This window comes from Lagopus muta, chromosome 1, assembly GCF_023343835.1.
Source record: "Lagopus muta isolate bLagMut1 chromosome 1, bLagMut1 primary, whole genome shotgun sequence".
Lineage (NCBI taxonomy): Eukaryota > Metazoa > Chordata > Aves > Galliformes > Phasianidae > Lagopus > Lagopus muta.
The window spans coordinates 122,248,657-122,276,150 of record NC_064433.1 but is presented as its reverse complement, the minus strand read 5'-3'; the positions used below and the strand labels follow the sequence as shown (position 1 = coordinate 122,276,150).

At 39.6% G+C, this 27,494-nt stretch overlaps 1 protein-coding gene across 3 annotated transcripts in view; it reads left to right on the top strand.

Moving 5' to 3' along the window:
• Nucleotides 1-4,133: 4,133 nt before the first annotated feature.
• EGFL6 (EGF like domain multiple 6) overlaps nt 4,134-27,494 on the top strand; it is an 80,744-nt gene continuing 57,383 nt past the window's right edge. For all 3 annotated transcript variants that reach the window (XR_007380477.1, XR_007380475.1, XM_048965106.1), the window contains exons 1-7: nt 4,134-4,307; nt 10,221-10,333; nt 12,461-12,553; nt 15,441-15,560; nt 19,288-19,407; nt 22,258-22,392; nt 24,094-24,216. Coding sequence is in view for 1 of the 3 variants with exons in the window: in XM_048965106.1 (XP_048821063.1) it covers nt 4,240-4,307; nt 10,221-10,333; nt 12,461-12,553; nt 15,441-15,560; nt 19,288-19,407; nt 22,258-22,392; nt 24,094-24,216 (772 nt within the window). In the remaining 2 variants the exon portion in view is untranslated. The remainder of the gene's footprint in view (nt 4,308-10,220; nt 10,334-12,460; nt 12,554-15,440; nt 15,561-19,287; nt 19,408-22,257; nt 22,393-24,093; nt 24,217-27,494) is intronic.

The following is a 27,494-nucleotide window of genomic DNA, read 5'->3' as shown; positions in this document are numbered from 1 at the left end:
GTGAAATAGACTCCATGGGTTTTGGCTGAAATGTTAACATGCACTCCAAAAGCACACCTAATGCAACCAAACCAGTGAATAACTTTTGTACCAGAGAAAAGAAAACACTGACTAGACATTTCCACGCACATTTTTATTTTTACTGTCTTCCTTTCCTTCTCTTGCAAAATATTTCTCAGCTTTCACTGAATTCTTTTTCGGGTTCTCTTGCATAAGCCATCAAATATGCATCTATGTATATCCTCCAGTTCAGTCACTTCTGCCAAATACCTTTCTAACCCCACTTGGAAATCCATACTGTGGTATGTACATCTAACATGTGAAACCTCTTACTTAAATGTTTAGAAAAGTATACTACTACCCAATTATGTCTTTTCAACAGTACATTGTTATTGTTGTATCAGGCCACCCACCATCTTGAATGCATGATCTTTAATTATTTAAATATAACAAACTGCAAAGCACTTCTTAAACACTAAGCTTTTATGTCATCCACTATCTTGACCAGAAATAAAGATTCCTTCATAGAAACCAGAATTAACTAAATGCACTGATCCCTTCTTAGGGTTATCTGAGATACATGGTGACTGTACCAATAGATTCAAATCCTCTGCTTCACAAAAGTCAGCAGGTGATGCCCCATGAACTACTGTGTTGAATTTAACTATCATACAATCACAAGAAACGTTATCAAATATCAGAATAGCACAAACACTCCGCTATTGAGGCTATTTTATAATTTCACCCTGAAAAGAAGGTTGAAGTAGTTCCAACTAAACATTACTAGTGGCAGAGATTTGTTTATACTTGTGCTCTACCTATCTATCAGCTTTTCCTCAAACACGCAGTGTCAGTGAAGCAGCATCACCAGGTCACATAAATCTCTGGGTTTTTTACTGTTTTCCTAAAGGCCTCAGATCTTAGTTAAACGATTACAAGAATTTCAGCATTCACATATTAATTTTTATAATCCAGATAGCCTCCAGCAATACTAATTATTTCTGAGACTTAAACAGGCAAAACAAAAAAAACGATTCGCAAATCATTTCATAGCCATGATTCTAATCCATTTCAGAAATTCCATTCATGACTTTTGTGTTTGTAAAGACACGTGAACAAGAAATGAATGATTTCCTCTATTTTCTGTCTATTCAGTTTATTCATTACACTGCACAAGAACTCTGCAATGATTTGATCTGAAGTTACTTGGCAAAACAAATGGAAATAGCAGTAACCTATAAAAATACATAATCAGAATGGCTATTATAGTTTTATATATATATATATATATGTATACACATGTGATTTCTATAGCAAGCTCTGGATCTTCATCTGAATAGAAGCTGAATGTGGAGGCTGTGTCAGGAGCAAGTGCAAGTGTAGTTGGAGACTTGACATCTTCTGTGGCAAAGATGCTTGTATATTTTTTAATCGTTAAGGCAAAAAGAATTGAAATGTGAATAGTATCCATGGCCTATTTCACTCTGTTCCCTCTTTTCAGGAATGGATCATGACCTATGATGAGGACTTCTCATACAGCAAAATGCCACATGACAGTGAATCTTGGGAAAGCTCAGAATCTTGCAGACTGCAAAGGCTAAAGAATACAGACATAGAATCATAAAATCATAGAATCATTAAATCCTCTAAGTTCATCTAGTCCAATCACCAACCCATCACATGCCTAATACTCATGTCCCTCAGGGCCACATCTACACATTTCTTGAACACCTCCAGAGACAGTGACTCCACCACCTCCCTGGGCAGCCCGTGCCAATTATATATGAATATCCCAGCAAATACAAACATTCTTTATGAAATACATTGTTCTATTTTCTTCTGCAATTATTATTCTAAACACAGCTTCAGTTCATCGTTTTATTATCTATCCAAAGTCACTCTTTGTGAAAAAGTAAGATGTTAAGGAGATAATTATAGCTCTTAACAGAATACAAGTAATAATGTACATAACTGAACTTTCTTCTGAGCAGTAAAACTTGCCTTGAGTACCAACAATTCTTGAATGGCAAGTCCAGCATCAAACAACACATTCATATCCATTTGGAATAAATGTGCATAATGAAAACCATGTGTCTTTGAATACAGATGTAAGAATCGGAATGCTGATTTAACTAAAATACAGGAAGGCAAATCTAATGAAGAGAAGTCTGAAGGTACTACAGTGTTTCAGAAAGTCAGCAGAATAGCTGAAGAGTGGATTTTCTGCCCAGCAGCTAGAGGAAGAAATGCCTGGGTCATCCTTTACAGCATATGATCAACATAGCACACATTATTGTTTGGTTGTTGGGTTTAGTGTTTTTGTGTTTGATTGTTTGTTTTTTAATTACAAATATTTTGAATCCCTTCTTTTAGTAGTTCCAGTTTTCTACTGCTCCACTCTCTAAGATGATCTAAATTCCTTCAGGGAGAACATGTGTACTTTCAGGAGTCTGAAGAAATCCATGGTAGATGACAGTTTGACACACACTCAAAACCAATAGTGGATGGGCAACATGGGAAAATGTCATTTTGGATCATTCAAGCACTGGAACAAGTTGCCTAGAGATGTGATTGATACCTTGTTCCTGGAGACTTTCAAAGAGAGGCTGGATCAAGCCCTGGGCAGACTAGCTGTGGTGTCCCTGTTCATTGCAGGGGAGTTGGACTAAATGATGACCTTTGAAAGTCTCTTTTAAGTCTAAGGATTCTATGATTCTATGATTCTAGAAAGAGATTCTAGATTCTAAAATTCTGGCAAAGAGTTGTTATCCCCTTTCTTGATAATCCCATGGTAAGGATGATAGAAGAAAAAGGTGGCCAAAGACTTGTGCTTAAAAAACTAAATTGCTAGCTTACAAGTCATACAGTTATTAAAGTTGGAAAAGACCACTAAGATAATCTAGTCCAACCATCCACCCATCACCACCATGCCCTCTAAAACACGTCCCTTGGCACCACATCTACCCTTTAATACTCTCCTTCAGCATTCCAGGTAATCCCTGGGACAGAAGACAGCTGGCAGCACTGACTGTGTCAACCATCCCAGCTTTATCTGCAGAGGAGTGCTTGTTGATACCCTCATAACTGAATAGGATAACCCACAGAACGTGACTAGGCTAGAGGAGCTGTTTTGTTTTGTCATTTGTCACAATTTCCTGGGTGATACCTGGTAAGTCACTCACTTCACAGCTTTACCTCTGCTGAGGTGTGGCTTTCAGAAGGAACAATTATCCAAACCTCAGGATTTGGAAAATTGTTTTTAGTACTTTTGGGAATTGGGACTGGCATCAATACTTGAGAATCATAGAATCTTTAAGGTTGGAAAAGATCTCTAATATCTAGGTCCAACCACCAACCCATTACACCATGCCCACTAACCATGTCCCCCAGTGCCACATCTACTCATTTCTTGAAAACCCCATGGATGGTGAAACTATCACGTCTCTGGGCAGCTTGTGCCTCACCACTCTTTCAGGGAATAAAGTTTTCCTAATATCCAAATTGAACCTCCCCTGGTGTAACTTGAGGCCATTCCCTCTCATCCTATCGGTGTTACCTGGGAGAAAAGGCCAATCCCCGGCTCACCACAGCCTCCTTTCATGGAGCCTTAGAGAGTGATAAGGGCTCCCGAGTCTCCTCTTATCCAGACTGAACAATCCCAGTTTCCTTAGCCGCTCGCTATAAGACTTGTGCTGCAGACCCCTCACAGCTCTGTTGCCCTTCTGTAGACACACTGCAGGTCCTCAATGGCACAATATTTTGACACAATATTCTTGACTGTCAGAAAGTGTTTAGCAAGTAGATTAGTGTGAACGTTGCTATCACAAAAAACATCTCCTCCTGCTGAATGCTTTTATAGTACAAGGAAAGCATCGAGGGATACTATTAATATGGGGGGGAAAAATAAAAATAAGTTCTATCTCATCTGAAACCCAGCACCCTGCAAATGCAAGGATTATCCTAGGGAACACAAGGGTTGGAAGGATTTAACCGAGGGCACACGCCCGCAGCTCCGCGCCCATCCCGGCGCTGCTCCCCGGCCTCCTCCTTCCCCCGGCTCCGCTCGTCCCGCCCGGGGGTCGCCGCCCGCCCCGTCCCCGGCCGTGTGGGCCGCGCCAAAGCGGAGGCGGGCCCGCCCCTCCACGCCAGGTTGATCGGCTCCGGCTCGCCGCCCGCCACCTTACCGCTAGCAGAGCCTTCGCCCGCCGCGTCTGCCGCCTCACCGGCTGCGGCCGGGCCATGGTGCCGGCGCCCGGGGGAACCCTGCTCGCCGCCTTCCTCGCCGCAGCGCTGGCCGCCGCGGGCAGGTGAGCGGAGACGGGTGACCGGTCGGCGCGGGGTGCGGGGACGGAAGGGGCTCGGCGAGGAGCTGGCGGCCCCGCGGGGGTCGGATCGGGGGGCTCCGGGCACGGTGAAGGCACGGTGACATCAAAGCTGTGTCTCTTCCTTCGGGAGAAGTGATAGTTTCAAGACACTCTTGAGGATAGAGACAATTACACCGAGTGTAGAAAGGTGTGAGCTGTTCAAGTCTTTGCTTTGCTTGTGTAAGCAGGTACTTGACAAGGCTGACAGGGCAGGTGTTTGTTGTATTCCGCGGTGACAGGTACGCGCCAGAAGTAGAATGGCATTTCGGCATGGAGCTGCGTGCGACAGGGGAGGGGCAGCTGGGGGTCAGGGAAAGGGTCTGCACCACAGGGCGGTGGGCGTGGAACTGCCTGCCCAGGGCAGTGGGCACGGCCCCCAGTGCTGGAATTAATGCTCTCAGACACAGGGTTTGATTTTGGGTAGTGCCGTGTGGAGCCACGGGTTGGACTCAGTGGTCCTTGTGGGTCCCTTCCAACTCGGGATTTGCTGTGGTTCTGTGGTTCAGTGAGAAAGGATGTATAAAACTCTACTCCTGATGAAGCCATTCCAAACTTTCACCTTGCAGTGTAGATAAACCAAATAAAAACCCACAAATACAACAGCGAATGAGCAGCCAGTAAGAGGAGGATTGACAGCAACTACAGCAGCAGTCTTCAGGATGCTGTGTGGCTTCTTTGCTTAGCATCGAGGTTTATAATCAAGCGGAAATGTGCTGCTCTAGCATCTTTGAGGCCAGCAAGTTGTCCAATCTTCAGGAATTCCAAACCTGCTTCTGTAGAAAGTACGTTTGCTCCTTACGGTGAAAACTCTCAAATGTTCACGTTGGCAATTCTGTGATTCTGTGATTCTGATTCTGTGATTATTTCTTGAGATGTTGTGTATTTGCATTTCAAACATACTGGAACATGTAGAACTGTAAAACAAATGCTGTGTCTTCTGTTGTAAGAAAACATAAGCTTTTCACACTAAGTTGGAAAATCCTACAGGAAACCCTGCATAAGTTTGCTCCACAGCCTGTTTTGGCCACGGTGGTGCTGTGTGATCACAGAATCACAAAACTGAAAGAGTTGGAAGGGACTTCTGGAGATCATCAAGTCCAGCTCCCTGCTAAAGCTTGTTCCTTAACTGTACATCACAAAGGAAAAAGCATCAGATCTTGCGTATATCCAGAACAGGAAACTTTGCAACCTCTCTGGGCAGATACCTCCATCTTCTATTAAGACTGTCGTTCCCCTTTTTGTCCTGGAAGGAAGGGGGAAGAGAGAGCATTTGAAACATCTTGATAGAAGTCTTGGATGACAGAAAATTCTAATATAAGTGAACAAAGAAATTATATTCACTCTGAATAGCTAGGAAGAAGGAACAGGAAATAGTAGAAATCAGAATTGGTTTGGAAAAAAGTGAATTAATTATGCTTATTTCTGTTTCTAAGAAGAGTGCCTTTCACATCTGGGGTATTCACTTTCCTGCTTTGAGCACTTCCTTTAAGGAATGTGGTGATCACATGAAGACTTACAGGAACTTCTGTGAGCCTAAGCTGAGCATTTGTTTTTTTTTTTTAATACTTTGGGAGGGACTCCCAGAAATGTCATGTGGAGTGCCTGAAACTGCCCAAAGGGATTTCAAAGGTAGCCATTAAAAGATAATAGGGTGCATTTTAGTTTTACTTAAAAAAAGAAACTGTAGGCAAACTTTTTATTCTAGAAGGAAGTCACCCTTCAAAAAAAAATAATAATAAAAACAAACAAAACAAGCAAACAAAATGTTCTGTCATCTGGCAGAATGTATGATGTGAACTCATAAGAGAGTTTTTAAGAATTTTTTACAAATTCCTAACTTGTAGGAGAACATCTTTTGGTCCTGAATAAACTTACTGGTCAAAATGTTAGGTTTGATGCTAATTGTTCGCTAGCAGCAATATTCAGAATCTTTCAGAAGCAAAATTAAAGAAATGGGTAATATCCTGCCTTTAAAGTTAACTGGAAACTGCTAATAATGTAACAGACTTTTTTTCCCATCAACAGTGGGCAACTATTGTGTGTGCGAGAGCTGGAAAAAAGTATCCTGTAGAGATCTTATGGAAATAGTACACTAAATCTATTCAGCAGATGTCTTGGAGAGAAAAAAAAAAAAAAAAAAAAAAGTAAAAGCTCATAAATGTTCCTCTCCACAGAAAATGTTAGTAAAAGACAAGATTAATAATGGCTGAAAACAAACAACTCTATTTTAGCTCAAACCACAACTGACTGTTATATCAGTGTTTTAAAGACTTGCTCCCTTTTCATCTGCAGCTGTTGCTGCCATTTAATTTTGTTCAGATGGAATAGATCCCTCATTAATGCTGGTCAGGAAAACATGACAAGAAACTTTTTCCATTTTTGAGATTTTTACTTCCATATACTTTAATTGTTATTATTATAATAGCTGCTAATGAGAATTAGAGTCCAACACAGCTATTAGCCCAGTTACTATCATAGAATAGTAGAATGTTTTGGATTGGAAGGGACCTTTAAAATCACCTAATTCCAACCTCCTGCTATAGGCAGGGACACCTCCCACTAGACCAGGTTGCTCAAAGCCCCATCCAGCCTGGCCTTGAATTCTTCCAGGGAGAGGGCATTCACAACCTCTCTGGGCAACCTGTTCCAGTGTCACACCACAATATTGAGGATATTAGTCCCAGTGTATCAACTAATCCAGATCAACTGACGTTAGAATCACAGAATCATGGAATGGCTGGTGTTAGAAGGGACCGCCAAAGGTTGTATGGTACAACTCCCTGCAGTGAAGACGGAGCTAGCTCTCTCTAGAGCTGGATCAGGGTGCTCAGAGCCCCATCCAGCCTGACCTTGAATGTCTCCAGGGATCAGACATCCACCACGTCTCTGGGAAACCTGTTTCTTCACAACCCTATTTGCTAGTGAAGACTGAAGCAAAAAAGTTACTGAGTACCTCAGCCTTTTCCTTGTCTGCTGTTACTAGATCAGAGTTGCTGTTAGCATCCTGATCTGTGGAGCAAATAAACTTTCTGAACCATAGAATCATAGGTTGGAAAAAACCTCCAAGATCATGAAGTCCAACCCAACTCAGCCTCACTAACCATGTCCCTCAGTGCCGCATCTACATGTTTCTTGAACACCTCCAGGCACACAATGCTCAATGCTTTGAAGGAAGCTGTCAGATCCTGTCTAAGCTTTTGGAATGTTCAACTGAAGCCAAGTTCTTCTTATCTCCTCTGAAGTTTTCATTCTTTGTAGCTTTTATCACCATGCACACCATATGTAACTCACATTTCTTGGACACGAATGTAAAGAAGTATACATAATATAACCTGATAAAGCAGCAGTTAAACTTTTCTATCGCTACTGGAATGTCATCTGATATACCTAAGATTCCCATCTCTCTTCTTAGAGCTGTGCTAGTGGCTCACAGTGATATTCTGCTAGACAAAATGGCCAGCTCCTTTTCTGTCACCTCAACTAGTGAGGCCCTAACTGTAAAAGTTCTTATAATCCATCTTGAATGTACTTTACTAGATGCCATCTTACTAGTGTCAGCAAAGTCACAGTCCCATAATACCAGTTTGCTGCAGTTTTGGCTTTCTGTATGGCCAAATTGTCCCAGTGCTGTATGGTACTGAGTCTGAGGACAGAATACTTCAGCAGAGATGTGGAGACTGATTTTGCCAGATGATCTGCACAATTTGTCTTCACTCACATATTTAAACTGCAAGTTATTCAAGGCCAGGCATTGTTCTTAAATCAAGTGGACAGTGCCAAGCACAGCTATCTCATTTAGACCTCTCAGTGCTCTTTATGAAATCATACAGAAATATCATTTAGGAAGGGATTGGACATCTCTGGTTTGTATTACTTCTCCCAACGATGTCTGGAAAAGTCAAAGTGATGTTCTCGCTACCAGGATCTATTTCTTTCATTTGTACAAAATGCTGAACTCCTGACAGCAATAGCTGAACTGATGAGTGATGTTTTTTTATGGATGGACTAACTTGGCAAAACTGTTTTTGCTCACAGATTTTTGAGATCTGGGTGATTCAATTTACCTTTCCCACTGCCAAAGGCTGGCTTTAACTTGGTGCTTTTTGTGGAAGTCGGAGCAAGTCAAAGGCCTTGTCCAGAGCAGTATCTAATAAAGTTCAGCTGCATTTTTTTTATTTGCAGTATTATGGAAGATTTCCCAGTTTTAACAGAAGTTCATACTGAAGTTCTGTGGATATTATATACTTTGTAAAGGCATTTTTATTTATCTGCTTCTGAACTGAATTATTAAATAAAAAGTTCCTGAGTGAGTCTGTCTTCCTGTGGAAATGAGCATCTTCTGGAAAGTAATAAGATCCAATTTCCTCCAAGCTTCAGGCAGTTTAACCTTCCAGAGGAGTAAAAGCACTATCCACTTGAATTCAGAGGTGGCTTGGGAATGAAAGCAGAACACTTTTACTATTACAGATAAAGTTCAGGGGAGCTTTCTAGCCTGTAAGCAGAACATGATAGTTAACTTGCATACTCACAAGTGATGTAAGCCAGCAGCGTTTGGACGAATAAAAAGAAAAAGGATTCTTTTACTGTCAGTATATCTAGAGGCAGAGTGCTGATTTCTAACAGATACCTGTACAGGAGTTGTAGCTTTTACATACACCTTTTCTCCTGCCTCAAAATGGGTTATAGGTAGTCATGTAACCATGGGGCTGATCGCGAAGGCTGTGTGGTTTGAAGTGTGTGTATATATTCACTATTTTAATAGTTTGTATTAATGATGTTTGCAGTAACTCTCCCAGTAAGAGTGCAACTCTTACAGATATGTGCAGGAGGATATGTGTGAAGTTCTACTGTTAGGTGTTATCACCAGCAATGCCATCACTGTGTATTAGACTAAAAAAAAAATGCAAAAATTCCTGGATTGTTGATTTTTTGTTTACTGTGCGACATGATGTTGCTATATGTTGCCCTCTCAGCACCCCCAAATCACTTGATACAAAACCCTCACAGGGAAGGTATTTACTGTGTCAGAAACAGCACTTTGGACTCTGAAGAAAGTACATTTTGAGTTACTGCCTGGAAAAAGCAACAGAGATAGAGGATTTGGGTTAAAGAAGAGAATTTTATAAGGGGGACATGCATGTGGTATATACAAGTTAAGCATCAGCAACTGGGGAGATAAGAAAACTGGGATCATCACACACCTTGCAGCATAGATTAAACCTTAGGCTGCTGCATATTTCCATCAGACTTATAATTTTGACAGCTAACATTGCAGCACTTGATCTGAAGAACAATTTTGGGCCACACTGAAGTACTGAATGACTAAAATGGCTGTATGGGCAGGGAGTTGTGTGCACCCAGAGCACACAGTACTCTCTGCGTTTCTGTAATCAAGGAGCACATATGCATTGGCTGTGAGCCTGCAGGGCACTGAATTTGGGAATGTTTGGGAAGGTGCTTTGCTGTAGAATCAGTAGTTTGTCATCTGGAGCAAAACAGCATCATTGATCTTCTGATGCAAGCTGGAATAGCCCCGCTGACTTCACTGAGATTAAAAAAGACTCATTCTAGCAGGGGACCTGGGCCTACTTTTTTGCCTTTGCCATGTTTCTCATTAGAAGAGATTTATGTTGTGCAGCTGATTTATTGCAGGTGAGATGCTCCCTTTGCCCCTTTCTCCAACTAAGTGCAATTTCACAGTCTTGTCAAGAAACGCAATTAAATGCTCCAAGGTTTGGTGAGATGAAAATGCCTGACAATGGATAAAACACTAGGGAAACGCACAAAGGACTGTAGGGCAGAATGGACTAAAGTGTATTTGCCTGCTGGAGCTCATCTTTATCCTTCCTCATGCAGCTCAAGAGCTCGTGGGCAGCTGGTGACTGTGAGCCAGCCAGGAGTGTGTCGCTATGGTTCTAGGCTGGATTGCTGTTATGGCTGGAAAAAGAACAACAAGGGCCACTGTGAAGGTAATATGAGCACTTCATGCTTGTTTCTTCTCCATGGCTGTGTACTTAATATTAATAAATGGGTTTCATGTAGGGCTTCCAGAAGTCAGAGAAGGAAAGCTTGTGTGGGATTGAATATATTGATTATTTGGGAGAGTGAAAAAAATGTGTTTGAGATTTTATCTCCTTAAAAAAGCAGAGCTTTAGGTAAATGGCACCAGGCAGTAAAATATAGATTCAAAAATTCTTAAGTCCAGAAGGGACCATCTGTTGTAACCTCCTGCATACTCAGACTGAAAGATTAGAAACATTCAATGCCTCTGCTATTACAGCTGTCAAATAAATGCTAAACATGCAACATCTTCTGGTGCTACATATGGATGCGTGAAATCAATTGATTCCCTTTTTTCTTCAGAAGTACACAGCCTCTGAGAACCAGGAAGATTAACTTTCTGGAAATATAAATGTAACCTAAGCAGTAGGTGCACCTGATTTGATCTTGGGTAGGCAACCAGTGTTCTGATCTGTGGATTGTTGGCTTAATGGAGAGACAATGAGTAGACTTTTCTAACCTGTTACAAGTCCCAAGAGGAAGTTAATGTGGACTCTCCTAGCTCTACTTAAGCAAAACACAAAAAAATCCTAAAATACGTGTTGGAGGAATCTCAGATGTTGCATCTTTGCACCAGTTTGACGTTATATATCTAGTGATTTTGAACATAGGCTTAGAATTAGTCACTGCTAAAAATCAACATCCTGATGTTTTAAAGGGAAAGGTGTCCCAAAGTCTCTTCTCTGTATAGCATGTCAGTTGATAAAAAAAGTGACAGATGCACTTATTAATATTACCGTATTGTTTAATAGCAGCTTAGGCTTGGTGCAAATGAATCAATGGAGGGACAACTCGCAAATGTAACTTTGAGGAGCCAGTGGAGTAAGCTGTTCTGTTTTAAAGCAATAAGTTACTTTCGTACTAGAATCCAGATTTTATAAGTTTTTAAGGTGATTCTTTGTCAGATTTCTTTGAAAAGCTGTAGTGTACTCCTGCACTGTAAATCAAAACATAATGTTGTTCTCTGATTCAGAGCCAAATATTCAACTGATCCACATTTGTTTTCCAGGGACGGTGTCCAAATATGTCTATCCTTCAGACATAGTGCTTCAGTACTTGTGAATGAACCTTTAAATGTAGGGAAGGTGCTTGAATTAAGCAAGATGAATTTTGTGGGTTTGAATTATGAATTGTGAATTTTATCTATACAGCAACTTACATTGTGATTTTACTGTTTCCTATATTTCAGCTAGCAGAGTAATTACAGAAAGTGGCTGGATGCACAACCTGGTGCATACTTGTTTGCTGATTTTTGCTAGAGCTAGTGCTGATTTAAATACATTGGATTGCTTTTCCTAAAGAACACTCATTTTGATCATTACACTGACTTTAGAAAGTCTAGCCTTAAGCCTTACAAAAACCAGCATTGAATTTCTGGCTGATTATGAGGCTGAGAAAATTTTTGCTCTTTAACACATCCAGAGTAAGCCCAGCCCTCTCATACAAACTTGATGAAATTGTGAATATTGGTATGTGTGGTAAGGACAGATGTTTGATCGTTTGACAGATGTGCTCTGGATATTCCTCTGTGGGATAGACATGTTCTCAGATGTAAGTGAGGAGATCCCAGAGCCACTCTAGCATCAATTGACTGATTTTCTGGCTGCAGGAGACTGCTCCTGCCTCTTGCCTGCTCTAGCAGCCAAATGTAGCAAATGGAGCTCCTGGCTAGCTGCTTCCCACAGGTGACTTCCCAAAATAGGAAATGGGAAAAGAGCAGAGTATGTACAAAGTATGAAAATGTGCATCAGAAGTATGGCAGAAAGGAGCGTTGGAGAGGGTGCTAAAAGGAGCACCTTCTTTTCCAGGTATTTACGAACTGAGAAAATTCACTCATGCAAGCTGTGCCAGCATCCCTATTCTCCAACTGAAATAAAGCATTGATTGGAAGCTATGATGTCCAAACTAGAGGGAGAGGTCTGGAGGATGCTGAATTTCCATAATGAATGTCTGGACAATTAAGCAGAGGAGGAGTTCTCGATTAGAATATTTCTAATTTTTTCTTTTTCTCTCCTTTCTCTGCCTGATCCCCTCAGCTATCTGTGGACATGGCTGCAAGTATGGTGAATGCATGGGACCAAACAAATGCAAATGTTTCCCTGGATTTACAGGAAAAACCTGTAATCAAGGTTTGTGCACATGGGGATTTTACTCCGGAAAACAGACTGATAATTTTCTGTCCTCTTTTTTTTGTTTTTTTTTTTTAAATATGGATTGTCACTTTCCAAACTTTTAAAATGAGACCTTTCCTTATTTATATAGCAGAGTTTAGACTAGTTTGAGGCTCTTACCTCAAGAGGAGTGCTGGAGAAGCAAGCTCTAAGCCTCCTTCAGCAAACAGGAGTTTGAACCCATATCGTGTATTTCCTTCAGGCTGGTAACAAGGGCAAACTGTCTCAGAGGATTAAGGAATCGAGAGATGATACAGAAAACAAGAAGAACTGAAAGTCAAATCCAGAAGCCATGCTATTTTCTTAACTAACTTCCTCAGCAAAAACGTGTAATTATATGCTAGATGTGTTATTTCTCAGTCAAATTTCAGATGCCATATTGGTGACAACTCTACTTCTTTGTTGTTACTGTTGGAATATTTGAAACCCGTGAATGTGATCAGATGAAAGAAGTGAGTCATTGTGTATGGAGAAGCCATTCTACTGCACTGCTGATGAGTGAAGCACGGCATAAGGACCAGAAACAGATGGGGTCTATGCATGCTGCCTTCCTAAGCACCTGCAGGTGCTTAAAATCTAACCTAAATTACCCTCTTTTAATTTTAAGGTATACCCCTTGTCCTGTCACTATCAGAACATGTAAAAAGTCAGCCCCCTTCCTGTTTATAAGCTCTCCTCAAGTACTGGAAGACCATAATGAGGTCTCCCCAGAGCCTTCTCCAGGCTGAACAAGCCCATCTCACTCAACCTTTCTTCATAGGAGAGGTGCTCCAGCCTTCTGAGCATCTTCATGGCCCTCTTCTGGGCTTGTTCCAAAAGCTTTTCATCTTTTCTGTTTTGGGGGCCCCAGATGTAGACAGAGTTCTGCAGATGGGTTCTCACAATGGCAGAGCAGAGGGGTATGATCCCCTCCTGCTCCCTGCTGCCACCTCTCTTTTGTTGCAGTCCAGGACAGTGTTGGCCTTCCAGGCTGCAAGAGCGCACTGCTGGCTCATGTCCTGCTTTTCACCTATCAGTACCCCCAAGTCCTTCTCTGCAAAGCTACTCTCACTGAATTCTTGTCCCAGTCTGTATTTCTGTTGGGAATTGCCACAACCCAGCTACAACACCTTGCACTTGGTCATCTTAAACTTCATTAGATTACTGTGTGCATATTTCTCAGGCGTGTCCAGGTCCCTCTGGATGGCTTCCCCTCCCTTCTATTGCATCAACTGCACTTGCAGTACTACTTCACTTGCAGTAGGTTCGGAGACTGAAACTTTGTGGAAGTAATGTATGCACCTACATGTGCAAATTGCCTGTTATTTCCCTGGACTGTCCTATCTTCATGGCCAGGAAATTTTTAGGAAAGTGGAGGCTAGAAATGCCTCAGAGCTGTTTCACTTGTTGCAAACCTCAGAGGTGTTTGTGTCCCAGTAGCCAGGAATACTCAGAGACACTCAGTGTACAGGCAAATGTAGCCTTGGTCTGTCCTTACAGTGCAGTGTCCCACTGAGCAAGTTCATTATGAACTAACTTAAATAAGAGATAGGGACCTCTATTAGTCTGCCTCTGAGTCTGAGCTAAAATTACCTTATCTCAGTTTCTCTTTTAGAGCTGTGCACACTACCTCTGCTTTACTGTGCACTGTGCAACACAGGTGCAGCTAAGCACTTTTGAAAATGTATGGTTGAAGTGGAATAACTTCTATTCCCTTCTGGTTTTTTTGTTATGAGGTCTTGGTTTGTTAGTGGAACTAAAGTAGTATCAGAAGACCAATGTGATTTCCAAGCTGATAGGTTGTGGTTTTTCGAACAGACCCTATGTTTAAAAAACAGTACACTGCTCTTTTTCTTCCCTGATCTAAGCTGTAACAAATAGTTCTGTGCATATATAGGTATCACAAAGTTTATGAGTGGTCTGGAGTTCATTTTCTCTGATCTGTAGGGTGCATAGATGTGAGAACAGCTGCTTCTCCTATTAGATCTGGAGCTGCACAGTCTCAGTGCTTGGAGAGTAACATCTTTATTGAAGTTACACGGTTGGTCATTTGTGCTGTTAAGTGCCTGCTGAATGAGCTGTATATGCTGATGTGTTCTGCTATAAGTTCTGTCTGGTTGCAAACCATGTGTCAAAATATTAGAGACAAAGGTGTCAGTTCACAGAAATCACAAGTACAGATGTTGTTCCTTTGTTCTAGGACCGGTGGCACTGACAGCACGTATCTTTTAAATTGCAGATTGTGAAAAGCTGTCGGGATGCTTTTATTCTCTGGATTTTGAGAAACTGAGATTTCTTGTACTTTTATTCTTAACATCATGTGATTCTTTTTATGTACTGAGTTTCATCTTGACTATACATCCCTGCCCCGAAAACCTTGGTGCCGACGCATGCACTCAGGGGAAAAAAAAGGAAATCTTTGTTTCTTTGTTTCACTTTATCTGAAGCTGATTTGTAGTTCTTAGTCTAATGTTTTAGCTCTTCTAGTACAGAGGTCATCTGGAGAGCTAAAATCTCCAGCTAGAATCAGAGAAGCCTGGCAGAATAACTCCCAGAAAACATAGCAACTAACTGCCTTTCTCCTGACCCTTTCACCTCTTTCTAATGGGCTGCCAGATGTGGCCAGAGTTGCATTAGTTTTTCAGGTGTAGAAGTTTATGCGCAGAAGTCTATATGTGATAGTTTTCCAAGCATTCTTCCAGACAGATGGTTTGCTACATTCTCATTTTGCAAGGGGCTGGCTCATTCTCAATCTAGGCTCTTTTACTGTGGGGAATTAAAAGCATTAAGCAATATTATAAGCCTATACACATTAATATATACTTATACATACTCAACACTCACTTCATTTCAATGACTTCTGCAGATCTGAATGAATGTGGACTGAAACCACGTCCCTGTGAACACAGATGCATGAATACACATGGCAGCTACAAGTGCTATTGTCTGAACGGGTACATGCTCATGCCAGATGGCACATGTGCAAGTAAGTAACAGAGCTGACAGGATAGGCACACCAAGATCACCTAATCACATTGGACTCCAGCAAAATTTCATTTTGTGATAAAAGGATTTTGCTCATTTAGGATGGGATTTTTGCCTCAGCAATTTTGATAATGTAAGCAGCTGACAGAGGCTTTCAGTTTGACCAATTAGGTCATAACTGTATTTCTGGGATCCAGAGGAATTTTTGTCCTTTTGGAAGTAAAAATATTTGATAGTGCTAGCTCAAATGAAAGTCATTACATAAGCTTGGTGCACAGCCTTGCTGTTTCATCTATTGAATGAATGAATGAAGCAATCCAAACAGTGCATCAATACTGAGTATAGTTTACTGTGCTGAACTTCATGCCGTTACTCTTTGTTTTAAATTTCTGCATGCCCTGAATAATTTATTTTCTATGAGTGCTGATATGCTTCCCACAGTTGCTGCTGGCTTCTTGCTAACATTTGTCTGCTGTGCTAAGTCTTATCTGAACTGAATTTCTGCTTATTGTCTTTGTGGCTGAACAAGTATTCTGCATTGTCAGCTAGCCTAATTTTCAGACTTCTTATTTTTCAGTGATACTGTTTTGTTTCTGAACAATACTTTCTTTTTCCACCTTAGCAAAACCACTCCATACAGGTAGTTTTGCTTTGAATTTCACAAAACTCAAGGTAGCACAGGGGCCTTTTTAGAGTCTGTTGGACTGAAGCAGATACATCAGTGAGACAAGAAAGCAAGTTGATCTCAGCAATTGAATAACCTGTTTGAGAGATCTGTCCTCAACCAATGAACCTGGCTGCCTCAGGTGTTGCACAGTCATTCCTGTGGATAAGAGAGACAACCCTAAACTCTGAAAAGATTTAATCTCCAAACTTTGTAGACAGCTATTCACCAGACAGAGTGTCCATCTGGTGAGTTTGCTGTCAATCTTGAGATAATTAGAAAAATATGCAGCCTTGGTGAAAGCAGGACTGCAGGGTCCTGCAGGTCTGGTGCAGACAGAAAAGTAAGATCTCCTGGTTTCTGTCTTTGTTATGGCAGGAAGACTGAAACTGCAGCAGAATGTGTCTGGGGCCAGAGCTTTTGGAGGCTTCCCCTTCCCTGCAGTGATTGGTGCATCTTACCAGCAGACAGCTGCTGTGGATTTTTTGAGATCTCTAAGAAATGGATATATATTTCTTCTGTTTCTTCCAAGATAATCTATGTATTTGCTGACATCATATAGTGAGCTGTTTTCAGCAAGGCCACTGTATTATGGACAGCTGAACTTCAGAAGCTAGAAGTACTGTCAAAAGCAACCTATCCTTTGAGCCCACTTCCCTTTGAACCCAGAGGGTACTTGATCCTATTTTGTGCCATCCATTCCTCAGTTTCACTACTCTGAGCATGAATGCTCTGTACAGCTGCTTGACTGAACTGTCAGAAAACTAGATCCAGATTGTAACTAGACATTTTTGCTGAATTAGTTTTAAGTCTTAGTTCTGGATGGGTTTCATGATTTAGGAAACTATGTTTGTACCAAATTTGTACAGAAATGAGAGATACGCTGTCCCTTACTTAAGCCAGTACAAAACACTGAATTTCTCAGCAATGGTGTCCAGTTCAGAGTATATATGAAAAAACTGCCTGAACAGCTGTGAGCCCAGAAGCTTGTATTTCATTTTGGCACATAAACATTATTTTCCAAACAGAACAGTGGAACCTGGAAAATACTGATGCAGAATGAAACTAAATTTCCGGGAAAAAAAGTGATTTTTCAATGGACAAGAAGTCTTCATGACTTCAGGAGACAAACATAATTGAGGAGAGAAAGACCTGTGTGTTCATCCATCCTGAGCTTCTTTAATTTAATCCATCTTCCACTTCCAAAGAGATTTTGTATTTTTTTAAAGCAGAAACTATGAATATGAAATGAAATAATAAACTGTTTATTCAACTAGAAGTTATTCTTGCTTAACTCTACTTGACTCCCATCTCACTTGATGCTAACTTAAGATTGTACTCTTATGAAATGCTGGTTTAACTCACTCCTCAACTAGCTTACTTACTTTTTATTATATTATTATTAATAATTTTTTATTATAATTTTATTTATTATAATTTTATTCAGGCAAACATTTTGAGCAAATGTTGTTCCTTTTAAATCAAAGTCTCCATGATGTTAATCTCCTTAACAGAAGCACACTTAGTCTGAGCATTCAGGCTGATGGGGGGAACCATACCAAGTACTGTGGAACCAGATGTAGAAGGGTATCAGAAGTGTTTGGGTTTTGACTACAGGGAACCACTTCCTCATGCAGAGAGTAGGTTAGTGCCTAACACAAAATCATCTGAATTCTGCAGGAATTACTGTGCTAAATCATAGCAGTAGTTTGTCTAAGCTAATATTCTGTCTTAACTTGGCAAACAATAGGACCTTCAAACAAAAGAGGAAGAAATCAGAATGACCAATTAAAGAAGAATACTTAGTAAGTTTCTTTATTGTCACTTAGGAGGTAGATAACTGTGACAAAAGTATATCCATGTTTTTTAATCTTACCTACTGCTACTATCTTCATCAATACTAAAATAAAACCCTATTTCAAATATTGTCAATTTTATCACTTATGCACAGAGCCTAAGCAAACCAGCTTAAGAAAAATAATTTAGCATCAATTTAGTATATGCATTCTATTAATACTATGTGGCAGTAGCTATAGGTTCACCTGCACACATCAGTGGCTTTTCTATGCACTTCATTGCACACATTTTGAACCTTCTTGTGCCTCCACCAATGAACAAGTTGCATTTTAAAATAAAATTAGTATCTTTTTCCACTTAAGTGATGCGCCAGTCACGCAGTTGTTTTTGTCTTGGATTACTTTGCAACTACTCCAGATCTCCCAGTTAGAAAGAACCTATATAAAGCTGTGTTTCCCTGAATGCAGTAAAAGTGATGTAGTAGAAAAAAAATACCTTAGCATACACCTCCAACTCTTCTAGTAAACACTTCCAAATGCTGCTTCTCTCCCTGGCATCGTAGTACTAATGCATGCAGGATATTTTCAGGATTTTAGACTTAACTTCTTATATACCTACTACATTTGGTCTGCTTTTCTAGCCTCTCATAATGCACTCTCAGACAAGATCTAAACACATTTTTCTGTTTCAAGGCTGATCAAAATGATTTCCAGTAATTCACACTCCTAGCCAATCCTGGACAAACAAGACTTATGTACTGACTAGTGCCTCTTTAGATTCAAGTATCTGTTCTGTAAAGGATCAAAATAAATTGCACTTTCAAAGTCCATCAGGCTAAGTAATTTTTAAGTAATTTTAGGAATCAAGGTCTGTATAGAACCATGTTAAATGTTAAGAAATAAAAACATTTCTCTACTGTACTGCATGATAAAAAGCTGAAGTGATGGAAAATTTAAAAAGCCTTTTTTCTAGTTTGAGCAGTTCTGTCTGTATTTAAAAGATAATAGCAAATCAGAACGGATAATGGAGAAAAAATGAGGAATAAGAGCAGACAGGAAAAGAACAAAATGAAGGGGAGGGGGGACAAAAGATCTATCTCATGAATTGTATTGTTAATATGTTAATGTATAGACAATTTGACTAATGATGAATGAGATTTTGTTGTCCTCATTATTTTTCTACACTCATTCAGATCTAAATTGATAATGAAGTGTGTGTTACCAGCCTAGATTTTTGCTCTTTTTGTTATTTTAAAAACTGTTTTCAGGCTCTAGGACCTGTGCCATTGCGAATTGCCAGTATGGTTGTGAGGAAGTCAAAGAGGAGGTACACTGTCTTTGTCCATCAGCTGGCCTCCGTTTGGGACCAAGTGGGAGGACATGCATTGGTATGGTTAGAGAGCTCACTCTCAGCTTCTTTTCTATAGGATCCCCAAAAACTCAAGAGTTTGGGGAATGAGTAATAAGTATTTATCCCTCCTCACTAGCTTTTCTAATGCCTCTTGTTATTTACAGTGATGCAAAATGTGCATGCTTTTTAAATAATAATTCTTATAATATAATTCTTTGGACTAGTTCCTTCCACAATAAAGAATCAAGTGTTTTGACATATAATGTAGTCATTAAGAGATTTTCTGTTTCTCTGAAATTGCTACATGCAATATAGGACGTATATGTCCCGGTGACATAATGCGTTATAGGATTTGGGAGTCATGTTTGGATGTTTTTTCCTGTATTGTGATGACCCACAATAGGAACTTCTATATTTTTCTACAGAAAACTCGACATCATTTTACGTAGGGATTTCCTGTGATAAGGTAGCATTGCTTTGTAACACTTGGTACTGTTTAGTGACAACAGTTTTACACTGCTATCTGAAAAGGCAGGACTGCAGTATTGCAATCTGGTGCTGAAATGGTACCCATTTTAATACTGAAACTAAGCTAGCGTCAAAACATCAGTGGACATGAAATGAACCCTCCAAAGCACGGACCAGCCCAAGATGGAGAAGAAGAGGCAGTGAAGTGCATGTCAGGGAGCAGCAGTAGCAGGCTTGTTCCCTGAAGGGGATAAGCTGAGAGCCACAGGTGACCCCACCACTAGCAGTGTTATGTCTGCATTGACCAGTGTCCTCTCCCACAGCATTTGATCACACTGGCTGACCAGTGCTTATAACAGGGCAAGTGACAAGGTCAGGTGATAAATCAGGTCCAGTGTCTGTCCAAGGAGTCTGGTCAACAGGAGGAATACAAGATGGGAAATAAAGCTTTAATGTAAGGAGTCCATCCAGGAGATGGATCTGCAGTAAAACTACCAACAGAGTAGTCCTGAGGTCCATGCAGGGACAGGACTGGAAATGGACGTGATTGCAGCACATTTGTGCAGGAATTCAAGGCCCAGGAGCTGAAATGGGACTCCTCAGTCCATGGTTGGGTGGAAATCTATGATGAGGTTGGTTCAAGTGTGTGAGACCTGTCAGTATGTGCAGGAGCAGCACAGAAACATTTCCAAAGCTGGAATATTGCTGTTGTTGGTCATCACAAACAAACCTGAAAGGCTATGGAAGCATTTATTTTTCAGATTGTATGCTCTCTGCTAAATTGTTTTAAATTTAATAGAAAATTGAAAATTGTAGCTGGGAAATGTTTCATTTTCTAGAGTTGCCCAACATATAAACAAGTTTTTGCAATGAGTTCTAGTTAGTACAATGTCTTTAACAACATACCTGATTTCACATTGCAGTATGGTATTTCTCTAACAATGTATTGGTAATCTCCAATGGTATCTCTTACTGTATTGGTAATATATAATTGGTAAAAAATATATAAAATTGGTAAAAATATTTTAAATGTTGAGGAGTTTGACGTGTCAGATATAGAAATGAATTTCAGCTCTAATGGCCAAAACAATATTATGCTTAACATTTCAAACAAATTAATGCATCATCCAAGAGGCAGTGCTGCATACAAGGACAGTTACTCTATGAATTATTCTCCTTAATGTACAGCTATAGTATCAAGTCAAGTATGAATGTCATATAGCATGAGGCTATTTTTTCATTTTTAGGAATTGTAGAGTAAGCCCATATGGATATTTTGCTTAATTTCTAAACTCTAAACACTCCAACATGAGAACATTGTTTCTCTCTTTCAAGTGAAATGAATTTGTAATTGGAAATATTCAGCTTTGAAGAATCAGCAAGGCTCTCTGACTACCAGCAAGCAAGTTAATTTTTGTTTGAATTGTTTAAGAGCTACTTGAAGGTGAACACTGTTGACACATGTTATTAAATAGAATCAAGAAGTGGTTCTCTTCCTGAATTATTCAGGCAGTTATTTTTATTTTCTTGTATTGAGTCTATTTGCATTTACCTTGCTTGCCCAAATGGATTTGGAAGATTGCTGGTACATATTGATAGAATGTAAAACACACAAAAAGGTGTATCCAGTGGTTAGAAATAGCATACCCCTTCTTGCTATACAGATTGTGTTAGGTCACTCTTTTCTATCACGTGTTCTCTATCTCTAAAATGAGAGAGCAACTTCCTGCTGTATAGCATGCTGGATGTGAAAAAGATTCTAAGATACTCTTAATACTTGAGTGTTAGTTACAGAAATGTTATAAATAGGTAAATGTTTGAAGATCCATGGCTATTCGTCTTAGCTTAATCCTCCTAAGAAGCTGCATTATTCATGAATTAAATTGATAACATTTAATTACAGTGAGTATTTAACAGTGTTCATTTCCTCCCATACCAAGCTGCCTTATTAGTCCAGAACATCTGCCACTGTTACCTCCTGCTGGGCAGAGCACTTGCAGTCTGCAGTCTCTGCCTTGACTTGGCCCAGCAAGGGACGGTGCAAAGATTCAGCTGAAAGAGCTGCTGCCCCCACTCCTTGCTGCTCTGTTTCCTGTTTCTGAGGCCCTCTCTTAAACTATTCTCTGATGTTTCAGGAGTCCCTCCCTCTCCTGTTTTGTGACCTTATGGGAAATCATTGACCTCAGTGGAGAGCCCATACAGTCAGTATGGCTTTTGCTTGTCAGGTCTCAAAATCTTCCATTAAGTTAGTGGACGTTTTGCTGTTTCATTCATACTTAGACATGCAAAAGCCATTCCCAAGTGTATTCATTATAGGACTTATTTATTGAATGCTGTGTGATAGCCAAGACCAAACAAGTTCCTGCTTGACCGTTTTAATTTCTTTTGGATCTGACCAGCATCCCTATTCCTGCTCTAGATATTGATGAATGCTCCACTGGCAGAGCTGTCTGCTCTTTCAATCGCAGATGTGTCAACACATTTGGAAGCTACTACTGCAAGTGCCAGCTTGGTTATGAACTGAAATACATCAGTGGCCATTATGACTGTGTAGGTAAGACTTAGCCCATGTAATTTATTTCTCCATTTTTATCTTTTTTTCGTTCCCACATAATGCAACTTTCCCATCATTGTCTGAAGTACATTGGCCTTGTCTAGAGATGCTACCTTAGAAATGTCACTAAGAATATTATTTATGACTTTTGGAGCTTTTGTTCTCGGTTTTCTCTGTGGCCTTATTAAAAACTTGATCACTGGTACTTGGAAATTACATTGCCTCCTTGTACCAAGTCATCTTTAAGCTTTTGCAAATGATGTACAAAATGGTGTTGTATGTTAACAACAGTTGATGAACTCCAAGAAAGCGCTAGTTTTGGTATAACTGTAGTCAAAGAGCTTGTTCTTTCGACTTTCAACCTTTGATGACTAAACAGTCTCACAATCTTTTTCTATTTTATTTTCTGTGTGTAGTTAATGAGCAATGTGAATCAAGACAGTTCACAACAGTAGAAACAGTTGTTTGGATGGATAGTACAGAACCTAAAAAAAAAAAAATGTATAAAATAGTAGGTCTTAATTACTTTTCAGGTCTTTTTTGCATGTCGGCGTTTCTCACAAACAGAAATAGAGGAAAAGTTGTTATCTTGATTTACCCAGTTAAACAAATATCAAAAGACCTTTATTTCTGTTTCAGACCATTAGCTAATGGTGAAAGAATGGCAAAGGGTAAGGTTCTGCAGTGGGCACTGCAGTTCACTAACTGAGAGCCAGCAAGAGTTAGCACAACAACACATCCAAAAGCAAATTCGTGTTTTCTGATTTTTTTTTTTTTTTTTGCTTAAGATTGGCACTTAAGGGTGGGAGGGAGATCTCAAAGCAGGTTTTGGATACTGGGTATTGGAATTAGAGCTTCGTATTGTAAGTAGCTCCAGTGTTAAAGAGGAAAAAGTGCTTAATTTTTTATACAGTATGTGTGTATGGGGGAAAGATTGAGAGGTCTCAGTTGTCAGGATTTTATCACTTTATCTGGAATCCTGGATCTTGCTCTCAGAAATTCTGTTTTCTTGAGTCAGTCTTCCTGCTACTTGTGTCCTACTTGACCTACCTGGAATCTGTCAGCTGCTAAAAATGAAACAATCTGGGTAAAATGCTAATGGTTCAAATATTTGTACAGTCACTTGACTCCCTCATGTGGGAGAAGTCAGAAACGTGTTTGTGATGTAGCAAAATAGTGATAAAGGAGAACGAAATCTGTTACTCTTTGTGTTTGTACCTTTTGTTGTCAGCTAAACATAGAATTTTCTACTGAAAGTCTAATTGTACCTTTTTCATGCAGCATCATATGTATGCCTCAAACATTAGAGGTAGAGAGAAGATCTCAAGATCCTGTTCTTTATTAGTTTCAGTTTCATTTCTAGAGTGAATGAAAGAGTGGGGAAGACTTGGTGAATTATTTTCATTGACATTACACATTTTGCAATGCCTTTTGTTAGCAGAATACAGTGCACAACCTACAGTTTGAATCCTGTTCTCATTCAGAAGACAGTAGCACTCTTCTGGGATGCTTGGCATAAGCCTATAGCTGTATGGCTAGAGCTGAAACTAAGCATATTCTCTTAACGTTAGTTCTTCTGCCTCCAATGGCCTCTGGACCATCTTAGCACTAGTAACTCTAGTGCTTACAGTACAGCTACAAGCAGGTTGTCATGAAGCATGATTATCAGCCCAGTTCTAAGGCATTTCTGTCTTTCCCTAGATGTAAATGAATGTGTGACAGCCACACACAGGTGTAACCTCCATGCAGAGTGCCTCAACACAGAGGGATCCTTCAAATGCAAATGTAATCAGGGCTACCAAGGAAGTGGATTTGATTGTGCTGGTGAGTACCTCAGGAACAGTACTATCTTCCTTTTCTGCAGTAATTTTTGGTTACAAGGACTTTTCTAGGAAAGACCAAGCTGAAAAGTACTATAATACCCACCAAAGCAAATCTCCACGCATAATCATTTATTTATTATATGTCATTGTGTAGTTAGTTCAAGTATTATTAGCTCAAATGAACTTTGCCTGTGAACTTTGCCTTCCCCATAGTATCACTTGAAGTGTCAAGTAGATTTATTTATTTATTTATTTATTTCTTATATAATTATGAAGAAACAGGGAAAATAGCATTAAACAATTACTATTGTTTAAAGCTATTTTCTATAGAAAATGAAGTCTACACGATATATAAACCTTTTCTTTCCTCTTTTTTTTTTTTTTCCCCCCAAGTAATCCATGATCAGATATGTATTATTATTATCCATTAACTCTGGTGTCCTATGAGTCTCTCTATTACTCATGTTCCTACTCTCATCATAATGGTAGTTGAAACCTCCAGTATTGCATCAGTGTTGACACTTGCAGCATTTGGAATACACTTTATCTGCATGAGAGTTTATCAATCCTAATCCTTTCTGCATTTAATTTTAAATACACTCACTGTGTATGGGCATTGGTATGAAATCTATGGTTTCAACTCCAATGAAAAGTAAAGGGAGCAATAAGCCCAGTGAAGAGGGTTCTATCTGTTATTAGTATCTGAAGTTATTTTAGCACCTATCACTGTAAAATTGAAGCATGTTAACATATATTAAACATAAAGCAAGCAATTGCCTTAGTAGGGCTAAAACTGTATTTGGGAAAATAAGAAAAACACGAAGTTTAACTCCTAAGTTAATTTTCTGTTAAATTTCTACTTCCAGTGAAAAATGTTGACTTTTGATGAGGAGAACTAAATACATAAAAACTTGGCTGATAATGAAAGGCTTGATTTGGACCTCAGCAAAGTTGTTTGGAAGGATTGCCATTCTCAAATTCCAGTTATGTGCCAGTTTGCTTGCTAGACTGCATCCCTTGTGATTTACCACTGCAAGTGACTAGGAAAGAAAGACACAATGAGTCTTGAGAGCTGGGTGAACATCAGGACAAATTGATAATACACATCTTAACGTGGTTCTGTTAAAGTACATCGTCAATAGGTGTTGATCAAATATATCTCTGGGCAAATATATCTTTGCATTATTCTGGTTTTCCTTTTTAATGAGAAGCTGAAATTTTCAAAGGAAAATTTCATTTTGCCCTAGTTATTCTTTCCTCAAGCAGAAACAATGCAAGAGGAATGCTTGCTTAAATGTGAACAAAGGAAATATTTTGCTTATGGAAAGGCTATCACACAGTTTTTAATGTCTGGCCCTATTAAAAAAAAATGCTGAAGATGGACAGTTTCTTTTTTTCCACTAGCATTTCTATTAAATTGTTCACTCTCTGCACACTTCCTCATGTCCTATTTCTAATTACTGTATTCCATTTGTTGTTTAGAAGAGGAAGAAGCTGTGAACTTAGAACATGCTAAACAGAAAATAAATGTAATGCAGGAGAGGATAGAGGAATAAGACACAGCAATGAGAGCCATTGGCAGAAGGTCAAAAAGCAAGGGACCAACTAGAAAGAAGAATACAGTAATAGAAAGAAAAAAAATCAGAGGTATATACACGTGAAAAGCAGCAGTGCTAAAAAGAGACTGGATTCTCACGTGGTACTTCCCACACAAATACTGCCTTTCTTTGAGGGAGAAAGCTGACTTTGAATGTTTCAATGGTTGATTTATACTCAAATTGTCAAAAAAAAAAAAAAAAGCAATGTAACAAAGGGGGGCCAGATGAGTTTTATTTGGGCAAATGTTTATTCAAGCAATGGCAGAAACACCAATTAGATATAGCAGTATACACTGAAATGCAAAGTTTTCTCCATGTTATAAGACATTTGTGGAAAATCTTTGGCTTCTCTGAAGTCTGAGGAGATTTTGCTATTGGATTTGATAGACTGAGAACACTGTCCTCAGAATGTGGGGGATTGAGGCTGTGGCAGTGACTGTAGCTTCTGCAGCCAATTCCAGCTCCCAGCAGATGTGCCTGGGGTTCTGCTGCAGATAAAAGAAGGGCTTCTCAAATATGCCCTCAGTACTGTATATAATTACTCCCATAGGGTTACAATCCCATTTCCACAAGGAACCATCAATTCTTCATAGCAATTGTCTGAAGTATATAATGAACTGGTTACCATGGCAGCAGCATATAACAAATGAAAAACATTTTAATATATAGCTTAGTTTTCAGACTATGAAATGAGAGGAGCTAAGCACATTGTTTATAATGAAACTTCTATGACAGTATCTCCTCCTGCTACCAAATAACGTAAGTGAGATGATGTGAGATTCATCTTTGTACAGAAGTTGGGGGTTTATGCAATTTATATATCAATATGCCAACTTAGCAGAAAGCTGCTGAGACATCAAGCTGCAGTCAGTGCTGCTTGTTTGAATATGACCAGAGGTTGTTCCTTTTATCCATCCAGTGTGAAATGTTGGACACTATTTCTGAACTATCTCTAGCACACATTTCATTTAACAATTTATAGCAGTGTAATTTTTCCAATGCTCCCTAAAAGGGTCCTAGCCATTTCCACATTTGGCCTCTATCTTTGCAATCTGTTGCTTTGCTCAGGTTCATATGTTTCCTGATTTCCTATTGTGAATTGAAAAACCACATTTCCCTCACCATATGCTTCAATGTGTATTCCAGCTTTTATTTAAGATTAGGGTCCCAGAAGGTTCCATAAGCAATTAAGATTCCTGGGGAAACACGAACCTATCTTTAGTTCACTTTACTTACAGGAAGCTACAGAATAACAGGAAAATGCAGAACTATCTTAAAGCCTCCATCCTTCAGGCATTGCTCATAAAATGTTGACAGTGGCACTCTTTTTAATGCCCTGCTGCAGACAGAGGTTTCTGTTCTTCATTATGCTTTGCTTTGCTGGATATCTAAATGGCAATACAAAACCACGACAACTCTCTTTGTCCCTTTTATGTTACTCAAGTTCCAGTTTTGCTCACAGGGTAAGCCTATACAAGATTTTGTTTTCCTATTAACTTGCCTGTATTGAAAAAAGTTTGGTTTGGCATCATACAATTTCAAAGCTTAAAAAGCCATCCTAGTCATATCACTTGTCAGGTCCTTATGATTCAATTCAGTATAGACTCAAATACTGCTGCCATCCCTTGATGTGTAGTACTTAAGATGATGGTGCTTAGAAGACCATAACAGTCTAGAACCT